This window comes from Gouania willdenowi, chromosome 21, assembly GCF_900634775.1.
Source record: "Gouania willdenowi chromosome 21, fGouWil2.1, whole genome shotgun sequence".
Lineage (NCBI taxonomy): Eukaryota > Metazoa > Chordata > Actinopteri > Blenniiformes > Gobiesocidae > Gouania > Gouania willdenowi.
Genome location: NC_041064.1, coordinates 32971131 through 32988847, shown reverse-complemented (window position 1 = coordinate 32988847; position 17717 = coordinate 32971131). Strand labels below are relative to the sequence as shown.

General features: G+C 37.0%; 1 protein-coding gene across 2 annotated transcripts in view; it reads right to left on the bottom strand.

Moving 5' to 3' along the window:
- vwa8 (von Willebrand factor A domain containing 8) overlaps positions 1 to 17717 on the bottom strand; it is a 92972-nt gene that overhangs the window by 65677 nt on the left and 9578 nt on the right. For both annotated transcript variants that reach the window (XM_028436114.1, XM_028436115.1), the window contains 12 exons: positions 13071 to 13238; positions 11671 to 11835; positions 10976 to 11025; positions 10785 to 10893; positions 10597 to 10701; positions 8971 to 9099; positions 8702 to 8833; positions 8551 to 8628; positions 7114 to 7274; positions 4862 to 4975; positions 1119 to 1314; positions 790 to 867 (listed from right to left, as the gene is read on the bottom strand). In XM_028436114.1, coding sequence (XP_028291915.1) covers positions 790 to 867; positions 1119 to 1314; positions 4862 to 4975; positions 7114 to 7274; positions 8551 to 8628; positions 8702 to 8833; positions 8971 to 9099; positions 10597 to 10701; positions 10785 to 10893; positions 10976 to 11025; positions 11671 to 11835; positions 13071 to 13238 — 1485 coding nt within the window. The remainder of the gene's footprint in view (positions 1 to 789; positions 868 to 1118; positions 1315 to 4861; positions 4976 to 7113; positions 7275 to 8550; positions 8629 to 8701; positions 8834 to 8970; positions 9100 to 10596; positions 10702 to 10784; positions 10894 to 10975; positions 11026 to 11670; positions 11836 to 13070; positions 13239 to 17717) is intronic.

Sequence of the window (17717 nt, the reverse complement as noted above, 5' to 3'; positions counted from 1 at the left end):
GATTCTTCCGTCTCCTGTGCTTTTCTTTTGAAGTGGCTCGTGATGACGGATCAGTTCCAACACAAACGGATAAACTGAACAGAGGAGAAACGAGTATTTTCCTTTAATGATCATTTCTTTTGTCTTTTTTCTTCTCTTATCCTCTGTTCTTTCTTCTCTTTTCTGTTTTTTTTCCTTTCTTTCTTGTAGTTTTGTGTCATTTTGTCTTCATTCCATGTATATTTGATGTTTTTGGTGTTCATTTTGTGTATATTTGTTGTAGTTTTATGTGTTTGTATGTTCATTTTGTGTGTATTTGTTGTAGTTTTGTGTTTATTTTGTGCATATTTCTTGTATTTGATGTGTTTTTTGGTTCACTTTGTATATATTTCTATTATTTTGCGTGTTTTTGTGTTCATTTTGTGTACATTTGTTGTATTTTGGGTGTTTATTTTATGTATATTTCTTGTATTCTATGTTTTTTGATTCACTTTGTATATATTTCTTATATTTTGCATGTTTTTGTGTTCATTTTGTGTATATTTGTTGTATTTTGTGTGTTTTTGGGTTCATTTTATGTATATTTGTTGCCTTTTATGTGTTTTTGTCATCCTTATTATTGTCATTTGTGTCTGATGTGCATCACAAAAAGCCTAAAAAAACTAAAACAGCAGATAATAGCTGTAGGGCTACACAGTTCACTCCCTTAAAAACATTGTGCTGCTGTTGTTAATAAAAGCTGTGTAAACAAACATGAGAATCCAGTGTGTGAACATTTGAAATGATCATCATTTCTGACGGAAAACTCACCGTGGGGTCGTTTGTCTGCCGCAGACTGTGTGTGAGGTGAAGAACCTGCTCCACTGCTTCCTCTGGAACAGTGGGACACTGAGAGAGGAGAAGAACCCACCAATGAGTGATTCAGTGTGTGTGTGTGTGTGTGTGTGTGTGTGTGTGTGTAGTTGATGGTGAAGAATCAGCTGAACTAATAGTGGTTTACCAGTATTTAGTGCAGATTATTCTAATTTCTAATGGTTTTTGGTTTCCTACCATTTTCCATTTCTTTCCTTGTACGTTTGGAGTGCGTTAGATAGAAGTGGACGTTAGTTAGATGTTTAGATGTGGGGGTGTGGTCTCACCAGGCCCTGGATGAGACCTATTTCCTCAGCTTTGCCCAGCGGAGCGACGCTGTGGTACAGAAACATGGTGAGCAGCTCTGGTCCCAACCACTGCTGACTTTTACCAGCAACACCACTGCTGCTTCCACCAGATCCCACCACAGGAGGCTCAGCCAGAGCCAGGACTCTGAAGGAGGGATGGATGGGGAAGATCGATCTGGAATCACACACACAGCGTTCATTGGATCTTTGGGCAAGTTAGAGCCACAGTTTCACAATCAGATGCAGAATTTCTGACACAAACTCTAATCTTACTCTTGCTTGATTGCTGTTTTATAACTGGTGATCATTTTAACAAGTGACTGAATCTGTGTGTGAGCTGGTTACACTCTGAAGTCAGTCATTGGTTGAAACAAACAATAGTTTCACATAAAGCTGGGTGATATCACAATATTTATTTCTAAAAAAGGCAAAATATGATACATACATTCTTACCAGAAATTAGAGCGGGGATGATATGCTTTTGTCTCGATTTGAGTTTATCAATATACTTGGGTGCGACTCTATCTATATTGCGATTCTGATTTGTTACGCTTCTACAAGTATTGCGGTTCAATATAAATGAATTTTGCAATTTTAATTTCCTTATTTTCCTTATCCAAAAACAAAAGTTGAATCACAAACTTCTAGAAACACAACAAAAATCAATGAAACCAATGCATATCACAAGTCAGTCAGTCTTAACTACCTACACAGTAAAGAGCACTATACTACTACCCTAGAGTTAACCTATGACCAGATATGCAAGCATGGTAATAAAATAAAATAAATAATTAAAAGACAACATTTTTTAAAAGGTTTAAATATTCTTTAAACCAGTGTTTCTCAAACAGGGGTACGTGTACCCCTAGGGGTGCACAATGGCACTACAGGGGGTACTTGAGAGAGAGAGAGAGAGAGAGAGAGAGAGAGAGAGAGAGAGAGAGAGAGAGAGACAGAGAGAGAGAGAGAGGGAAATTAAAAAATGTAAACAGTAAAAATGTGTTGTTTTATAATGTTTATTTTAGTTTAAAATGATAATCATATAGTGCAACAGATGAGTAAAAAAATATTTCACTGTGGTATAAAAGCATGAAATGTTGCACAGATACTCTCTAAGGGCCACTATTTCAGAAAAAAACTGTCAACTTCCGCTGACACCTCGTTTGACCAGATCTGAGCATTTCTGGATTTTTCCCTTGTTTTTTGAGGTGATTGAGTGTTTTGCCTCTAGTGGGCACAGTCCTGACTCTACCTGGGGGATGCACATATTCGGACTCGGGCGGACCAGACCTTTCCACTGACCTCATTTGGCTCGAACCGAGCATTTTCTGGTTATATAATAACCAGAAAATGACCTTGAAAAATGGCCACCATGTTGAATTTATGAGTCGCCAACGCCTTTTTTCAAAATAGTGGCCCTTAGAGAGAATCTGTGCAAAATTTCATGCTTTCATACCAAAGTAAACGATTCTCTTGAAATATGCAATTAATCCGCTGCACTAATAATAATGATGATGGAAATGATCTTGATTAAAACATGAACTGGAAATACAAGAGTCATTCTTGGTCTCACATCAGGACGGAGATGATTGTAAATGATAAAAAAACTGTAGAAATAAATCTATTTAGTAGGCACTAAATTCACTTATTTACAAAATGAGATTTTTTAAAATGCGTTATTATTCATTCATTCCATTAATACAATCTATCGTTGTTTTTTCACAATATTCTGAGCAAAATCTTGTAGCTAGACAAAGGAGGTACACCTACTTGAATTCAGAATTACAAAAGTTTGAGAACCACTGCTTTTAACAATTCTGGAAAAAAATTAACTTAATATCACTAAAATGTCCAGATACTTTGTGAATAGATATTTTTTCGCACCCTTACCAAAAATACAACTCATGAGCACTTTTATTACCAAAAAGCTGCCCGATGTCAACATGTTGTGATAAATTTGGCTTTATTTTCCATAAGGGACAGCACGGTGAGTTCTGTAGTGGGAATTGCTACTGGGCAGGACTGGGTTGCGCTCAGTAAACCATCTCCAGCTAATTTCCCTTCAGGGATAAATAAAGTAATTAAAATTAAAAATTAAATTAAATTAATTAACTGACCTGTTGTGATTTGTACATCCTGTAAAGACTGTGTGGCTGTAGACTCAGCGATAGCGCCGATGGAGACTCGAGGCTCAAACATAGGGAATTTAGGAAGTTACAAAAAATAACTGCATGCACTATTTCCACCCATGTTTTCCTAGTGCTTCCATCACTCGTATAGCTGAGGGTGTAAACAACATCTCTCATGTGCCTAGAGGTAGAGAAATCCATGGCTCCTATAACTAAGATTGTGACGAAATGGTTAAGGAAGCAGGTTTGGAACCTGGTCATCACTGTGGGATGTTGAAAAGTCCGTAACTCTAACTGCTCGTGTTGTACGTCGTTTTGGATAAAAGCGTCTGCTAAATTAAATTGTAATCTTGTGAATCTTATAATACATGAATTAACAAAAGGTTTCAAGCTCATTTTGTGTCTTTTTGTTGATGTTTTTTCCATTATTGTTGTCTTTTTGCGAGTTTTTAGTTACATTTTGTGTGTTTTGTGCAATTCTCTCATTTTGTGCATTTTTGTAGTTGTGTTGTCTATTTGTTGTCGTTTTGTATTATTGGAGTTATTTTGTACATATTTGCTGTTTCTGTGTATTTCAGTTTTCATTTTGTGCATTTTTTGAGTTGTTATGTGTGTTTTGTTATTTTTCTGTATTTTGCAAGTTTTTTAAAGTCATTTTGTGTGTTTACTTAAAGGGCCACACAAAATTAGGGCAAGGGCTGCTCTAATTTTCGGCCTTCACTCAGTTTTAAGAATAGTGTTTCTCAGGGACCCCCAGTAGTGGCGATAAGCTTGTTTATTCCCAAATGACTCCCTGAACCTCTGGTCCTCCTGGGCTGCAGTTCTCTACTCTGACCACTATGGAACTCATGCTTTTCCTGTTCCTTTCATCAGGTAGACAGACGTAGACAGAAATACACACAAAAATACTCATCTGAGCCACAAGTGTGGGGGCGGAGGAAGTGGGTTCAATGGAGCCCAGACAGCCCACCACAAACATGCGCGCACACACACAAGCTGTTTAGAATGAACTCGACAACACCGAGAGCACAAACCTCTGCAGTGTGCTGTGTGCAGAAAGCCTCCATTGTTTTTCCTCCTCTATTATTTCTGCCTCTAAAGCTTTGAACTGCTGGGTCGGGACCTAAAAACTGAGTCACAGCCCATCTCCATTTATTCCTACTTCCAACAGATGGTGGGCGAGCAAGTTAATGGAGAAGCTTTTCATTTTTTAAAGTGGAAATATAGTTTTGAGTACAATCTACATAAATAAAATCTAACGCTGTGATGAACTGTTTGATTTGAAATGATCTTTCTGTGCAGTGGACATTTCATATTCCTTTCAAACATATTAGATTTTTAGTTGACGGGTTAATAAACGATAAAGAAAAGATGAGAACTGCAATAAATGATATTTTTGGCACTAAAAAACACCTCCTATGCATTTTTTTGTGGCTTTTTTTATATTCCTTCCAAAAGTCATTTCAGGTGAGGGATTACGAATATCGCAGACGGTAAATGTGTTGTCTTCCTCTGAGACTGTTAAATCCCACAGTGCTGTCGGAGCATGGTCAAAGGGTAAAGGGGCGGGGCTCTTCCTGATTGTGTTCTTACTTCTCCTGCAGCTGCTGATCACTGAGCTGCTGCTCCTCCTTCAGCGTCTGGTATCGATCCCACCTCAGCAGCCTCGTCCCGTCATACAGATCCAACTCTCTGTCATGGAGCAACCTGGTGAACACAGAACACGAGAGAACATGGGTTAAAAACTAAACTTACCTCAGGAGCCACATAGGAAAAAAATCACAGTATGAAAACCAAATAGAAATGACTATTCCAACAGTTTTGTTAGTTTAGTTGAGTGCAGAAAGGTCAATTCTGAATGTGTTAACATTCTTTGAACACAAACCAAACAATTTAGAAATATGACAAATCACTTAAAGAGACAATAGAACCAAGACGTATTTGGAATAATATGTTTTGGTTTCATTTAATCAGACAACTTTCAGGAAATGTACTTTGATCTACTAGGAGATCAAAGATTCCTAGGATATCAAAGAAGATTTCCTGAAAAAAGCTGTCTGAATAAATGAAACCTTAAAGGTGCAGTCTGCAATTCTTAAAAAGTGACTTTTTGTCATATTTGCTAAAGCTGTCACTATGTAAGGACAGCTTTACCTCAAACTAGAAGTTTGTATGAAAAAAAACAGACTCATTGAGTCCCCCCAGCTGCCTTTGGCAGATTGCCAGAATGCACTGCGACTGAGCAAAAAGAACCAATCAGAGCCAGGATTGTGTTTGATGGGCTATCTGACAGCTGTTGCTCACAGGCCCCGCCCCGCCCCTTTCCCAGAGCTAGAGCGCCATCTTTTTTACAGTGTATGGTCTGGAGGAGTAGAAGACGGAATTGGTGACTTTTCTGCTTGAAAGGCAATCACTGCTGCTTGATTAACATTATGTTTGATTTGTAATTGTTACACTAGAACTCTGTAGTGCATGTGTTCATGTGCGCGCAGCTGCCTCCGTGTGGCTGCTGTAAGTGACGCTATGTTGTTGCTGCTGCAGTCATATGCTTTTAACAGAGCATGTTATATTACTGTGATATTGCTGTCTGCTAACGTTAGTTTGTTAGCTCCTCTGAGGGAGGGACTTTGGATAGTTTGGAGGCAGGGCAAAAGAGCAGCGGGGAGGGAGGGGGAGAGAGGGATCTCAAAGTCGCAAACTGCACCTTTAAGACATTATTTTTTTTAAATAATCTTGCTAAGAATTATTGAACATTTACAAACATTTCTGCAAATCCTGAACTTTTACATTAATTACCTCCACCACCTTGTTTGTTTGACTGCAAGATTACGTCTAAAGTACTTCAAGGATTTTGACAAAACGGTTACCAAAGATGGACCTTGAGGCACAAACTCAAGGCCTGGAGGCCAAGTCCAGCCCTTCAGAGCATCCAAGTTAGTCCACAGCACAAAGCAAAAGAAGTTTGCAAAATAAATTAATTCAGTTGTAGATATCTCCAAACTAATACACAAACTCAATGAAACTCTACAATATTAGCAGGGCTCGTGTTTATATCACATGATGGCAGTCATTTTTAATCCCAAATTGTTAAAAGAACTCTCAATTTTTCCAAAATCCTACAATTTTCTTAGAATTATTCCACAAAATTTCAGCAAATTACATAAAATTGGTCACAAAGTCCAAAATTAAATTGAAAGTGAAGATCTTGCAGGGACTGATATCTGTCGCTTATTGCTCCGATATCAGTGCCGTACAAATTTCATCATTTATTTATACTAAGTGCAAACTAGATCACAATGATAATTAAATAACTCATTTTCCAACCTGTGGCCCACTAAAGATGGACTGCTCTGTATTCAGCCGTTGGACTAAAATGTGTTTGATTCTCCTGCCTTACACCATAGAAGATTCCTTTTGATTTTTGAGAGGATCTGAATCAATATATTGATTCTGGATCAGTTTGAAAAAATTTAAAAATCCTTTTCTCCCATCATTGGCTAAATTTCAAAAATTCATATCTCTATTTGTAATTGACTAAGTTACGTTGAGTTGGTTCTTCAATTACACAACTGGATTTCCTCTGGATCGGATCCAGATTGCGCATTTAATCACGGTTTCTTGAAAAAATGGATGTCCATACATTTGGACCTACTATATGATTATTAATGAGGATGAAAATGTATTCCAAGCCTTTAAAGTGTGAATGATCCTGGTACCATGATCAGAATCACTGATCTAGATTAACTGTCAACGGGATATCTGGCGCTTGGCGGAGGGTTTGCGCTCTCTCCGAGTGCTCCTGGTGAATAATTGATCAATAATGTTACAAATTAAAAGCTTTGCACCTGGAGAGCACAGCCAGCGTTCCAAGGTTAACCCTGTGTATTCCATCCAGGAGCAGCAGTTTGCCCTCCAGAGCTGCGGTGACCAGCGGCGACGGCCTCCACGCTGTGTCGCCGTTGGGGAGCGTGTACCTCTGCTGGAGCAGGTCCCTGGCTGTCATATCCTGGAATATCATGGAAAAACAGGGGAAGAAGATGAGCAGATAGAGCAGGCATGGAAGTATTTATGAATTAAATCCATCAGTCATTTTAAGAGCTAGTTTTAAGATGAAAAAGTAATAAATGATGGCACAGCTTGATAAAAAAGCAAGAGTCCCAAACCGGCCAATGACTGCACTGATGACACAAACTAGAAGGAGGAAGAAGAAACTTTTCCAGATGAGTTACCAGTTAAAAGATCCCACATTTCCCACAGCAAAGCGCCCCCTGACCTTGGAGCGCTAAAAATAGCTGCAGCATAATGCAGGGATACATAAGGCCTGAAGCACACAGGCATGCAGCTGCTGACACGCCAACGCAGAACTTCATCCAACACATACACCATGTGCAGATAGGATGGAAGTCACACTGAGATATGGAAGCTTTAAGCATTCAATGCAGCATGTGTTAGAAAATGATCTGCTTTATGTTCCTCTAACCCGAGTAGAAACAAATTAGTCCAAAATCAATCTTTCAGTGTAAGTAACAGTAACAGTGGCAGAGCCTCACCAGTCATCATAGCATGTAAATTACTAACAATTATCAGAGAAAGTTCATCTGACCACATAAATTGGTTTTTGGTATGATTTAAACATTTTCATGTCAAAAGTGATGCCTTCTTGAATTCCTCTCAAATCCATTGAAAATGAGCAAAGGAAGGCAAACCTCAAACCCCGCCCCCCAACAAATAAAAAAAGCATAAATTTTATTGAAATGTTGTTTTATATATATGTATATATATATATATATTGAAAAATCTTGTTTTTCTTGCTATTGTATTGTTAAAACATATGGAATTTTAAGAACAATCAACTTTTCCAAACAACTGACTTTTTTAATTAAGGCCAAAATTGAACAATCACAATTCATTCAAAGTCATACCATTTCAGTGCAAGAACATACAAGATATGCATGAAGATATTCTTGCAGATGCAAAATAAAAATGAATAAAAGTAAAATTATAATAAAATAAATGCTCTCTGTTTGCAAATATAAAATATTTTTTTTTTAAAGAAATGCATATAAGCTTCTATTGGGTTAATAAATGTGTGCATCTGACGCCGCACGTCACTGGTAAGTGAATGTAGCAGGTGACCTTAATATTTCAAAGGCTTTATTTTGCATTTCTGTTCTGTTCTGTTTACATGTGAGGTTGAAATTAATGGCTTTTTTGGACATTTTAAAAACAGAAAAGCAATAAAAAAGAAAGGATTTGAGGGTGAAAATCAGTGACGTGTTTACCTGGTAGAGCATGACGTTCTCCACGTTGTATCCCAGCTTTTCTGCAAACTCTTTGGCAATCACTGACTTCCCACAGCCCTGTGACACATACACACACACCACTGCTGTTAGTGTGCGTGTGCGTGTGTGTGTGTGTAAGTGTCATAGCCACCTTGGCTCCGATCAGACACATGTCCTTCACCATGTGGGACTGCATCATGTCTGCAATGAGCTGGGAATGACTGGGTGTGTTGATGAAAGCTGAGCTGCTGGTGGACCTGCTCTTCCTGGTTCCTGCAGGAACCTGGGGACAAAAAAAATGGCTTCGGATCAGAAAAGGTTTACTTTGAAAAGTCTCTATGATGTCGTTCTTTTGTCTCTGATCCACAGAGTGTGACAGACCCTCCCCATGAGAATCCCTCTGGTTTGGGCCTGTGATACCTGGAAGGTCACGTCCTTGTCCGACACTCGTATGGTCACATCAGCTCGACCCTCGCCGCTGTTTGCTGTGGACACACTCAGCACGGAGCTTGCTGATCGTTGGCGTCCACCATCCAGAAGCTCAAACCTCTGAAACATGGCACGGAACGCAGACGCATCATCATCATCAGATGTATTATTATTATTATTATTATTATTATTATTAAACCCAGCTGCTCAGTTTATATTATGGAGGTTAAGTCCAAAAAAAGGCCTTTGACTTCAACTCATACTGCACAGGTGTCTTTGGTATGGAAGCACCTTAGGGTCATACAAATACATTTATCCTGAGACACAAGTCAGATCACACTTTGTATCAAAAATAGATGGCTTTTTTTTTCCAAAAATGGCCGCCAATTTGCTGGAAATACTCTAGAGCAGTGGTTCCTAAACAGGGGTACGCATACCCCTAGGGGTACAGGAGCACATTGCAGGGGTTACTAGGAAAGATTTAACAATTAATTAAAAAATAATCAGGAAACGTTCCCAGTTCCATTTTAGGCAAATTCAACACAAGATAACAGCACTATTGCTCAATAAAATACTATATTTTCCCTCTAATATATTTAAAGAGGATTATTTTATTTTATGCTGTAGAGGCCATTTTATCACACTTCCGACAATAGGAGACGATAATTTTACATTGGAGACCGTATTTACTTAGTATTGAAGTAATCGCATAAAAGTTACATTGGTATTTTAAAAATAAATTGTCATTAAATTCTACTTATTGTTTTAATTTTGTAGATTAAGCCTTAGGAAACCAATGTTCGAGACACAGTTAGGGGTTTGAGAGAGCGTGCTGTTCCATGAATGAAAAAGTATATGAAAGTAGGAAGAAAGAAGAAGAAGAAGAAGAATACAGTTTTTGGATAACAATAGTTGGAGAGGGTACTTATTATATGAAGAGGGGCTATGCATGATTTGACAGAGATGCAAAGTGGGTACACAGGACAAAAAAAAGATTGGGAACCAATGCTCTAGAGCCCATATCGTTATAGCCATATCTTCAGTTATGGCTATAATGAAACATTTGGTGTCAAAATGTATTTTTTGGGGAAAAGGAATCAAATAAAATAGGTTTAAAGTTAAAAAAAAAAAAACAACAGTTTTCTCCTGACTGTGACAAACACATTTCACATAAAAGCTGTGTCAGAGTGACTTTACTTATACTTTCCATCAATAATGTAAGATTACCTATTTAAGGTTTATTATAATTTGGTTTTATTGTCACCATTTTACTTTTGTATTATTATTATTTTTAATTGACTTAATTGAATTAGTTGCCATTTATTCTTCAGCCTAATCTACTTTTCTTTAAATTATAATATCGAAAATGATTAATATTAATATGTTTAAGAGCAGTTTTAAAATCTCATTGTTATTCAAATATTGGGTTTTGTACTCATTGTTCTTTGTTTTGATCAATTATTGCTATTTAAATATATCATTTAACATGCCTCCATTTAGTTTGTATGTATTTATTAATATTTTATTCTATTTCTGTTTAAGTGAATTGAATAAGGCAATAAGTAATTAAATAAATCCAATGATAGTGTATGTGGGAGAACCTGCAAAGCCACCTACGCTCAGCACGCCCTCCACAGCACTGCGGCCGTCCTTTCCCAGGATGCTGCTGTAGGGGTAAAGTCTGTGAACCAACTGCTGCGACGACAGCATGGGGAAGGAGCTCTGCAACACACACACACACACACACACACACAGTGTGTGAGTTGCTGCTGGATTCAAACCTTCCTGCTTCACCACAGTCTCACCAGGATGTGGAGAGCAGGCAGAAGGTTGTCTACTGGGAAGTCTGGAAGGCCCAGGTTGGAGGATTCCTGGGAGCAGAGTGTGGTGGCGAAGGAGAGCAGCTGGGAGACTCTACGGCACAAAGGACGGACGCAGCTACTTTAAAATAAGGAAGGAACACAGAGACCAGCAGGTTTCAGAGTGTGGCTCTCACCTCTCAGCAGGAAGGTTCGGTCCGGCCGAGTACAGGAGCTCCAACTGGTCCTGGGAACACAGAGAATGTACTGGGAATGATGTACCACATTAAACTGGTAGGGACACATGCTGGGACAGCTGTGAGTGTGTGAGGAAGGAAAGGAAAAGTCTATCCTCAGTGGGAATGTTTGAACTCAGATTCTGGATAACAGATTGGATCAAATCTTCAAAATGGGTTTTTCAAAAGAAAAACTGGATTACGTAATCGGATTAGATCACGTAACCCAATCTTGGTTTTCATCTGGATCAAACCTTTAGTTTGGGTTTTTCAGAACTTTTTTGTAGGATTGGGATCGTTTTGATCCAAAAAAAAAAATCTGGATTAAACTGATCCCATCAGAAGGGTGGATTCAGAACAGATTTCAGGCCCAAAATGTAAATGAAACTTTAAAAGTAATACTACATTTGGATCATGCATTATAGTCTATTCTCAACTAGCCTCAACCTGGGACCCACATTTTACCACGGTCAATAAATCGCGAGCCACTTCTTTTTTTAGAATCATGGATAAGAAAAATCCGAATCAATTTTATCCGGATTAAACCTTTTGAAAAATCGGGCCCTAGAATTAAACTGTATTTTTAACACCAAAAAATAAAAACTCTAAATAAAAGAAATCAATTAATTGATTCATTAATTAATTAGCATAAAAACCTTGAAGGGAAGGAAGTAAACATCTCTGGCCTGGAAGCGTGAGCGCAGAGGAGGATCCAACGGGTTCCCTTTGTATTTTGGAACTGGAAGACCTAGAGCAATGACACGGAAATCCTCACTGACACGGACAATCTTCCAAATATCCAACTCTTCTTTAGTGTGATCCTGGTAAGGAAGAGAGGAGTGAATGAGCGCAAAAACCATATCCTTTTTAAATTATTATTATTATTAAGAATAATAATAATAATGATACATTGAATTTAATAAATATGCAAATTAAATCTTCAATTAGAGCAATCAATCAATCAAGTTTTATTTCTAAAGTGTTTTACAACAACCAAAGTTCACCAAAGCGCTGCACATGATTAAAAATACAATTTAAAAACAGCATAATATATAATTCAAATCTTTTTTAGAGCAGACTTTTTCAACCTTGGGGTCATGGAAATTAAATGGGGTCAGCAGAATTTTTCATTTTTTTTGACTTATTTGATTTATTTATTTTATTTGTCTGTTTTGCACAATTTAATTTAAAAACAATATCACAAAAATAGATAGAGCAGAGCTTAAATGTTATTCTTTTTTCAAATTAAAACACCACACACCATCTCAAACTATTTTATTTCTATACTTTAACTTTCTCAAATAATACATTCAGTTAAAATAAAATGCAGTATAAACATATCTGAGCTGGCACATATTGTCACTTTATGCACTAATCCTTACTAAGCCTGCTCCCAGCAGATCGCAAAAAGACACTCAAAAACCGGACAATCCACCCCTAACTCTTGTGCAAAAATAATGTCATAACATGTCATTGCCACCTGATCTTAATTGTATTATGATTTTTGATTTGCATTGCAATAATAACAATTTATGGGGCCACTGCCCAATAATCCTTATATGCACTGTGTGCATGGTAGTGTTCATACAGTGTATACAGACTTACATCAGAATCAGAATCAGAAATGTTTTTAATGGCCAACTACAGTTTTAAGGACAGTACAAGGAAACTGTCTTGGTAGTTGGTGCACAAAACAAACAACAACAAAAATAAAAAAACAAAGAACAACCCAGCAACAATAATAATAATAATAATAATGATAAATATAAAGGATGAGGGATAAATAAAGGATATATATATATATATATATATATATATATATATATATATATATATATATATATATATATATATATATACACAGTGTACATGTTGATGTTACTGGCTCTTTTTTATTTTAAAATTGTCAATTTACAACTTAAGAAATTCAGCATGAAAGGCCATAAATAGTTACTGAGGTAAAAATGATAAATACCTTTACTGGTGAAAATGTATCTAAAGTGTTTCTGAAGGTGTGACTACGTCCTTGTTATGTGAATGATTGCTGCGCTCAGACCTGCAGCAGCTTGTCGTAGCGCTGTGCTGACATCAGGAAGCGTCCGTCCTCCAGCTGCATCTCTCGGTTCTCCAGCAGGTTGTTGAGCACCGGAAGAACGTTCCTCTCTGCTTTCTCCAGACCTTCCAGAACCAGAACCCGACCCTGAGTCGCTGCTCTCACTGCACACTGAGGAGGAGCACGGAGCAGAGCTCAGTCAGAGCAGCAGGAAACATGCACTGAGCAACAGGTGTATGCACCTACAAATTGATGTCCAATGTCCTCATTATCAAAGTACAAGCACAAAATGACTCCAAAAACACACAAAAAAATGCAACGTGACAGAAAAATACACAGAATGAAAATACATTTAAAAAAAAAAAAAAAAAAAAAAAAAACAAGATATTTCCAAAAACAACTGATTTATGGATAAGTACACACAAAAATGCACTACAAAAGTACACAACCACCTCAAAAAAAATCAAAAAATTAAACGTAAAAATATACAACGCCAAAACAAAAACACATGAAAAAAACTCAAATAAACCCAAAATGTCTCCAAAAAACAACAGAATTACGAAAAAATATATGAAAGGACAACAAAAATACACGACCACTACAAAAATACAAACAAAACAGAAAAACATACATCACCAAAACAAAAATACACAAAAACTACTCCCAAAAGACAATATGACAAGAAAAATACACAACATGACACAACAAAAAATATAAAACAAAATCTGTTAAGTATAGTTGACATAATCCTGCTAACTGACAAACTAAAAAACTAGAAAGCACTCAGAGCTCCGCCCACCATAGCAGTCCCCACATTGCATTGTCACCTAAATATTAGATTCGGGTTAGGATATTGATCCGGATCATCTCCAACATCTAATTACTTATTCCTAAACCCATTTTGGATATTTCTTGAAAATTTCATCAAAACTCGTGCATTAGTTTTTTAGTTGGACTGTTCACAAAAAAATAAATAGACAAAAACACAACCTCCTCGTCAGAGGTAAAAATACACTAAATTAATCCAAAAACACAAACATTTTAAAAAAAAAGAAGCAAAAAAAGAAAATACAATAATCCAACAAAATATACAAAGTTCCATGTGTTAATGCTAAGACTTTTCATTATTCTAAATGATGACATCAATGTGGATCATGTGACCCTTCGATCACTTCAGATAATCACATTTTTGTGGCCCTGCTGTTTTAAACTTGCTCATCCCCATCACATAAAAACTAAAAATATTCCCAGACCAAAAACCTTGAATGTCCTGGTTTATCACAAATTCCTGAAAAGAGTTTGTAATTAGATTTTTCCCTAATGGCTGAATGTAAATCCCAACACACTTTCTATGAAGTCACTGCAGGTTCTCGTATCATTTATACTTAAAGGTTCTGTGTGGTCGTTAGTTTCACATCTTATCCTGCGTGACGTCACCAGGCAGGAAATGTGTGCAGTCTGGATGCACCGCAGAGCGAGCGTGTGTGTTATTATACGTGAACGTGTAAATACAAAGCACGGCCGTAAAACTACAGAGAGCAGCAGACGCTCTAAATTTAACTCCTGATCCATTTTCAACCTCATCATTGAGTGATGCAGGACCCAAAAGTCTAAAAAAAAATGTGTGAGAAAGGCTTGAAATGTTTCAAAGTGATGGATTTAATGTCCCAGACTTTCATGCTGGTTTTCTTTGGGAACACATTAAATCATTTCAAGGTTGACCTGATTAATTACATGATTCTTATTCTACTAGTTGTACAGTAGCAGCAGGCATCAAGCAGCAGCAATCACATTTTTAGCACCATTTGTGCAGGATGTGCTAACTTTATTTACAATATCTCACTGCTGCGCTACATTGGTAAAGCGTTCTACACACGTTTCAGAAAAAAAAAATTCTCCCTGTTTGTTCTCAGAAGTCAGAAAAAGTGAATGAGGCCTGGGAAAAAATATGAATATGTTGCCATACGCTGTCCCCTAATACAATACCGATATTTCTTCCTCAATAAATGAATATAAAACAGAGAGGTAAGCTACAATGTCCTCAAGTAAAGGATTTTCACTATCTGCGAGTTGTGAAATAACTCAAAGTTAGGGTCTAAAATAAAAAACGAGTCACATAAAGAAAAATATGTTTTATATCTCCAGAAAGAGTAATCTCTATACTATAAATTAAAACTGAGATCAGATTTTTTCTTACACTCCCACATGCAGTTATGGGCCAATGAAAGTAGTAAAAAAGAAAGTAGTTTTTTTGGATTTCTAAAGTCTGTCTCCCAAAAAACCAATGCATATATGTGACTAATCATTAGTGATGTGAACAGTATATGTTCATAGATCACAGCTGATCAAATTACAGCGAGCTGAGACATATGCTCAGTTGTTTACTGAAGGACCAAACATGTTCCAGACCAGAACACTAACCAACTTTTTTCAATTTTGAGGGGCTGACATGTCCACCAGATAGGATGTATAGCCAATGATGTCCTGGAAAAAAAAAGTAGTGGGCTAAAAAAACAAAAAAATTAGCAGGCTAAAACTCGCAGCAATAAGTCACTGCGCTGCGTGCCAACTCATTATCAGTTTTTCAGTTGAAAATGTACCAACTTATCCAGCAGTATGGTCTCTTAGTAGTCCTCTGTAGAATGCTGTCTGGCACTGTAACATATCTGCATGATTAAAGGTAGGGTAGGCGATTTTCAAAAGCTAGCATGATTTCGAAAGTAGCCTCCCCGACGGCTCTGCCTTTTCCCCCCCCTCGCCCATCCCCTCTGTGCTCCATCTCACTCACATGCATGCTCACAGCTGCTGCAGAAGAGGAGCTCAGCTAATCGCTTGTATTGTATAGAAACTTTGTTGCCTCGTGTCTCATTCAGCAGTAAGTAAACAATAAACTTTATCATTATATATGTAAAAAAACATGACATAAACTCTGTTTTAACTCTGTCAGCAGTGACGCGCTTTCAGTGTGAGCTTGTGCATGCGAGAGATCCAGAATAAGCATGGAAACAGGGAGACGTGATTGGTTAAAAAAATATAAAGTTCGTTTTTTTTTCCCATTGGTTTAAGTTATTCTTACAGCTGCTACAGTTTACGGATTTTCTTTGTTCCTTTTTCAGAGCACATAAGACGTTAATTTCTGTCAGGGCATAAAGAAAATTTCAACCAAAAATGTAAAAACCCAGGTTTAACAATTTTTGCATGTAATGCTTGTAGTTGATTTTGGTAATATATTTAGTTGTATCAATGCACAATAATATTCATATTATATCTAGCACAATCACATTAATATTCAAACTAATATAAAACACAAACATTTTTAATGAAGCACAAAAGTTATGTTTGAGACCTTATAGCTGGGGGACCATACTGAAATGGGAAACCAGGCACTCCAGGCAGCTCTGGTCTGGTTACAAATGAACTAAAAAAATTACTTAAACTGAGGTAAGTATGTAAAAGTTATATTTGTTTATTTTTTACTATGTACACAGTTATGCAGAAGTCTCTTGGTATTCAGCTGAAGCACCAAACTAATAACAGTTTTCTTAAAACTGGATTTTACTGCCTGTCACTCAATCACCTAAACTGAGAAAAGTGGTTAAGTATTAAGAATAATATTCCAATGTTAGGCAAGCGACGAATAAAAGAAATTAAAAAAACAAAATTATTTTGTTAATATAAAATAAATTGTCTTTTTCACTGACAAAGAAAAAAAGGCAAAAATCGAAATAAAAAAAAGAATGAAATGATCTCAGTTAAAAAATAAAAATGAAGGAAATAATTTCTAAAAAAAAAAAAAGAACTAGGACACTACTGAGGAATTGTTATCATGATGTTGAAAAAATAGCAAAGTCCGAAATTGGAAAATAAAATTGAGCAGCACTTCACCTTAAATTATTATTTTTTCTGTAAATAGTGAAAAAAAGTCCAAAATTAGGAAAAGAAATTGGGCTGCACCTCCCCTTACATCTGCGTAATGTTCTTTCTTACCTGACTCTTTTCTTTGTTACAAAGCCCAGTATTGATGGCTGGCTGTGATGTTTGGGAGGCAACATTGATCACTTATCTTCTCCCTGCTAATACTGGAGAGCCTGAGGTGTGTGCTTGGTGGCGCGTGAGATTAACTCTCACGAGACTTCGCGTGGGATTTAGGAAATGGCCGCCGAAACAGCGTCGCAAAAGTTACTTAAAGTGTTGAAAACCTCAACCTTTCATGGATTTTAATGATTCTTTCTGTGGTACGGAATCATTTAGGAACATGTTTAAGAGTAGAAGACGAGAAGAAAAGAAAAATAGAAAAAAATAATAATAAAATAGAAAGACACTTCTGGACATCCCCGTATAGCAGATCTTGCTGTATATTCTGAGAGAGTAGGTGGAGCTGTATAAATATACCAAATTTCAGTTTCCTATGTGATGTAGTTCCTGAGATATTGGACGCTGAAAATTGAAGAGAAATAAGGACACATGAAAATCGGCACAGACCCTCCTCACTAAAATGGCCATATCTCAAGTATTTATCTGATAAAACTGAAAAATTTACAGTGTGCCTATTTAATAAGTACTGAACAATTGGTAAAAAAAAGTTTCCTGATGAACTCAGCTGAATTGAGTTGACTGTGTAAACTGGGCCTAGAGGCCTGCAGCGCTGCC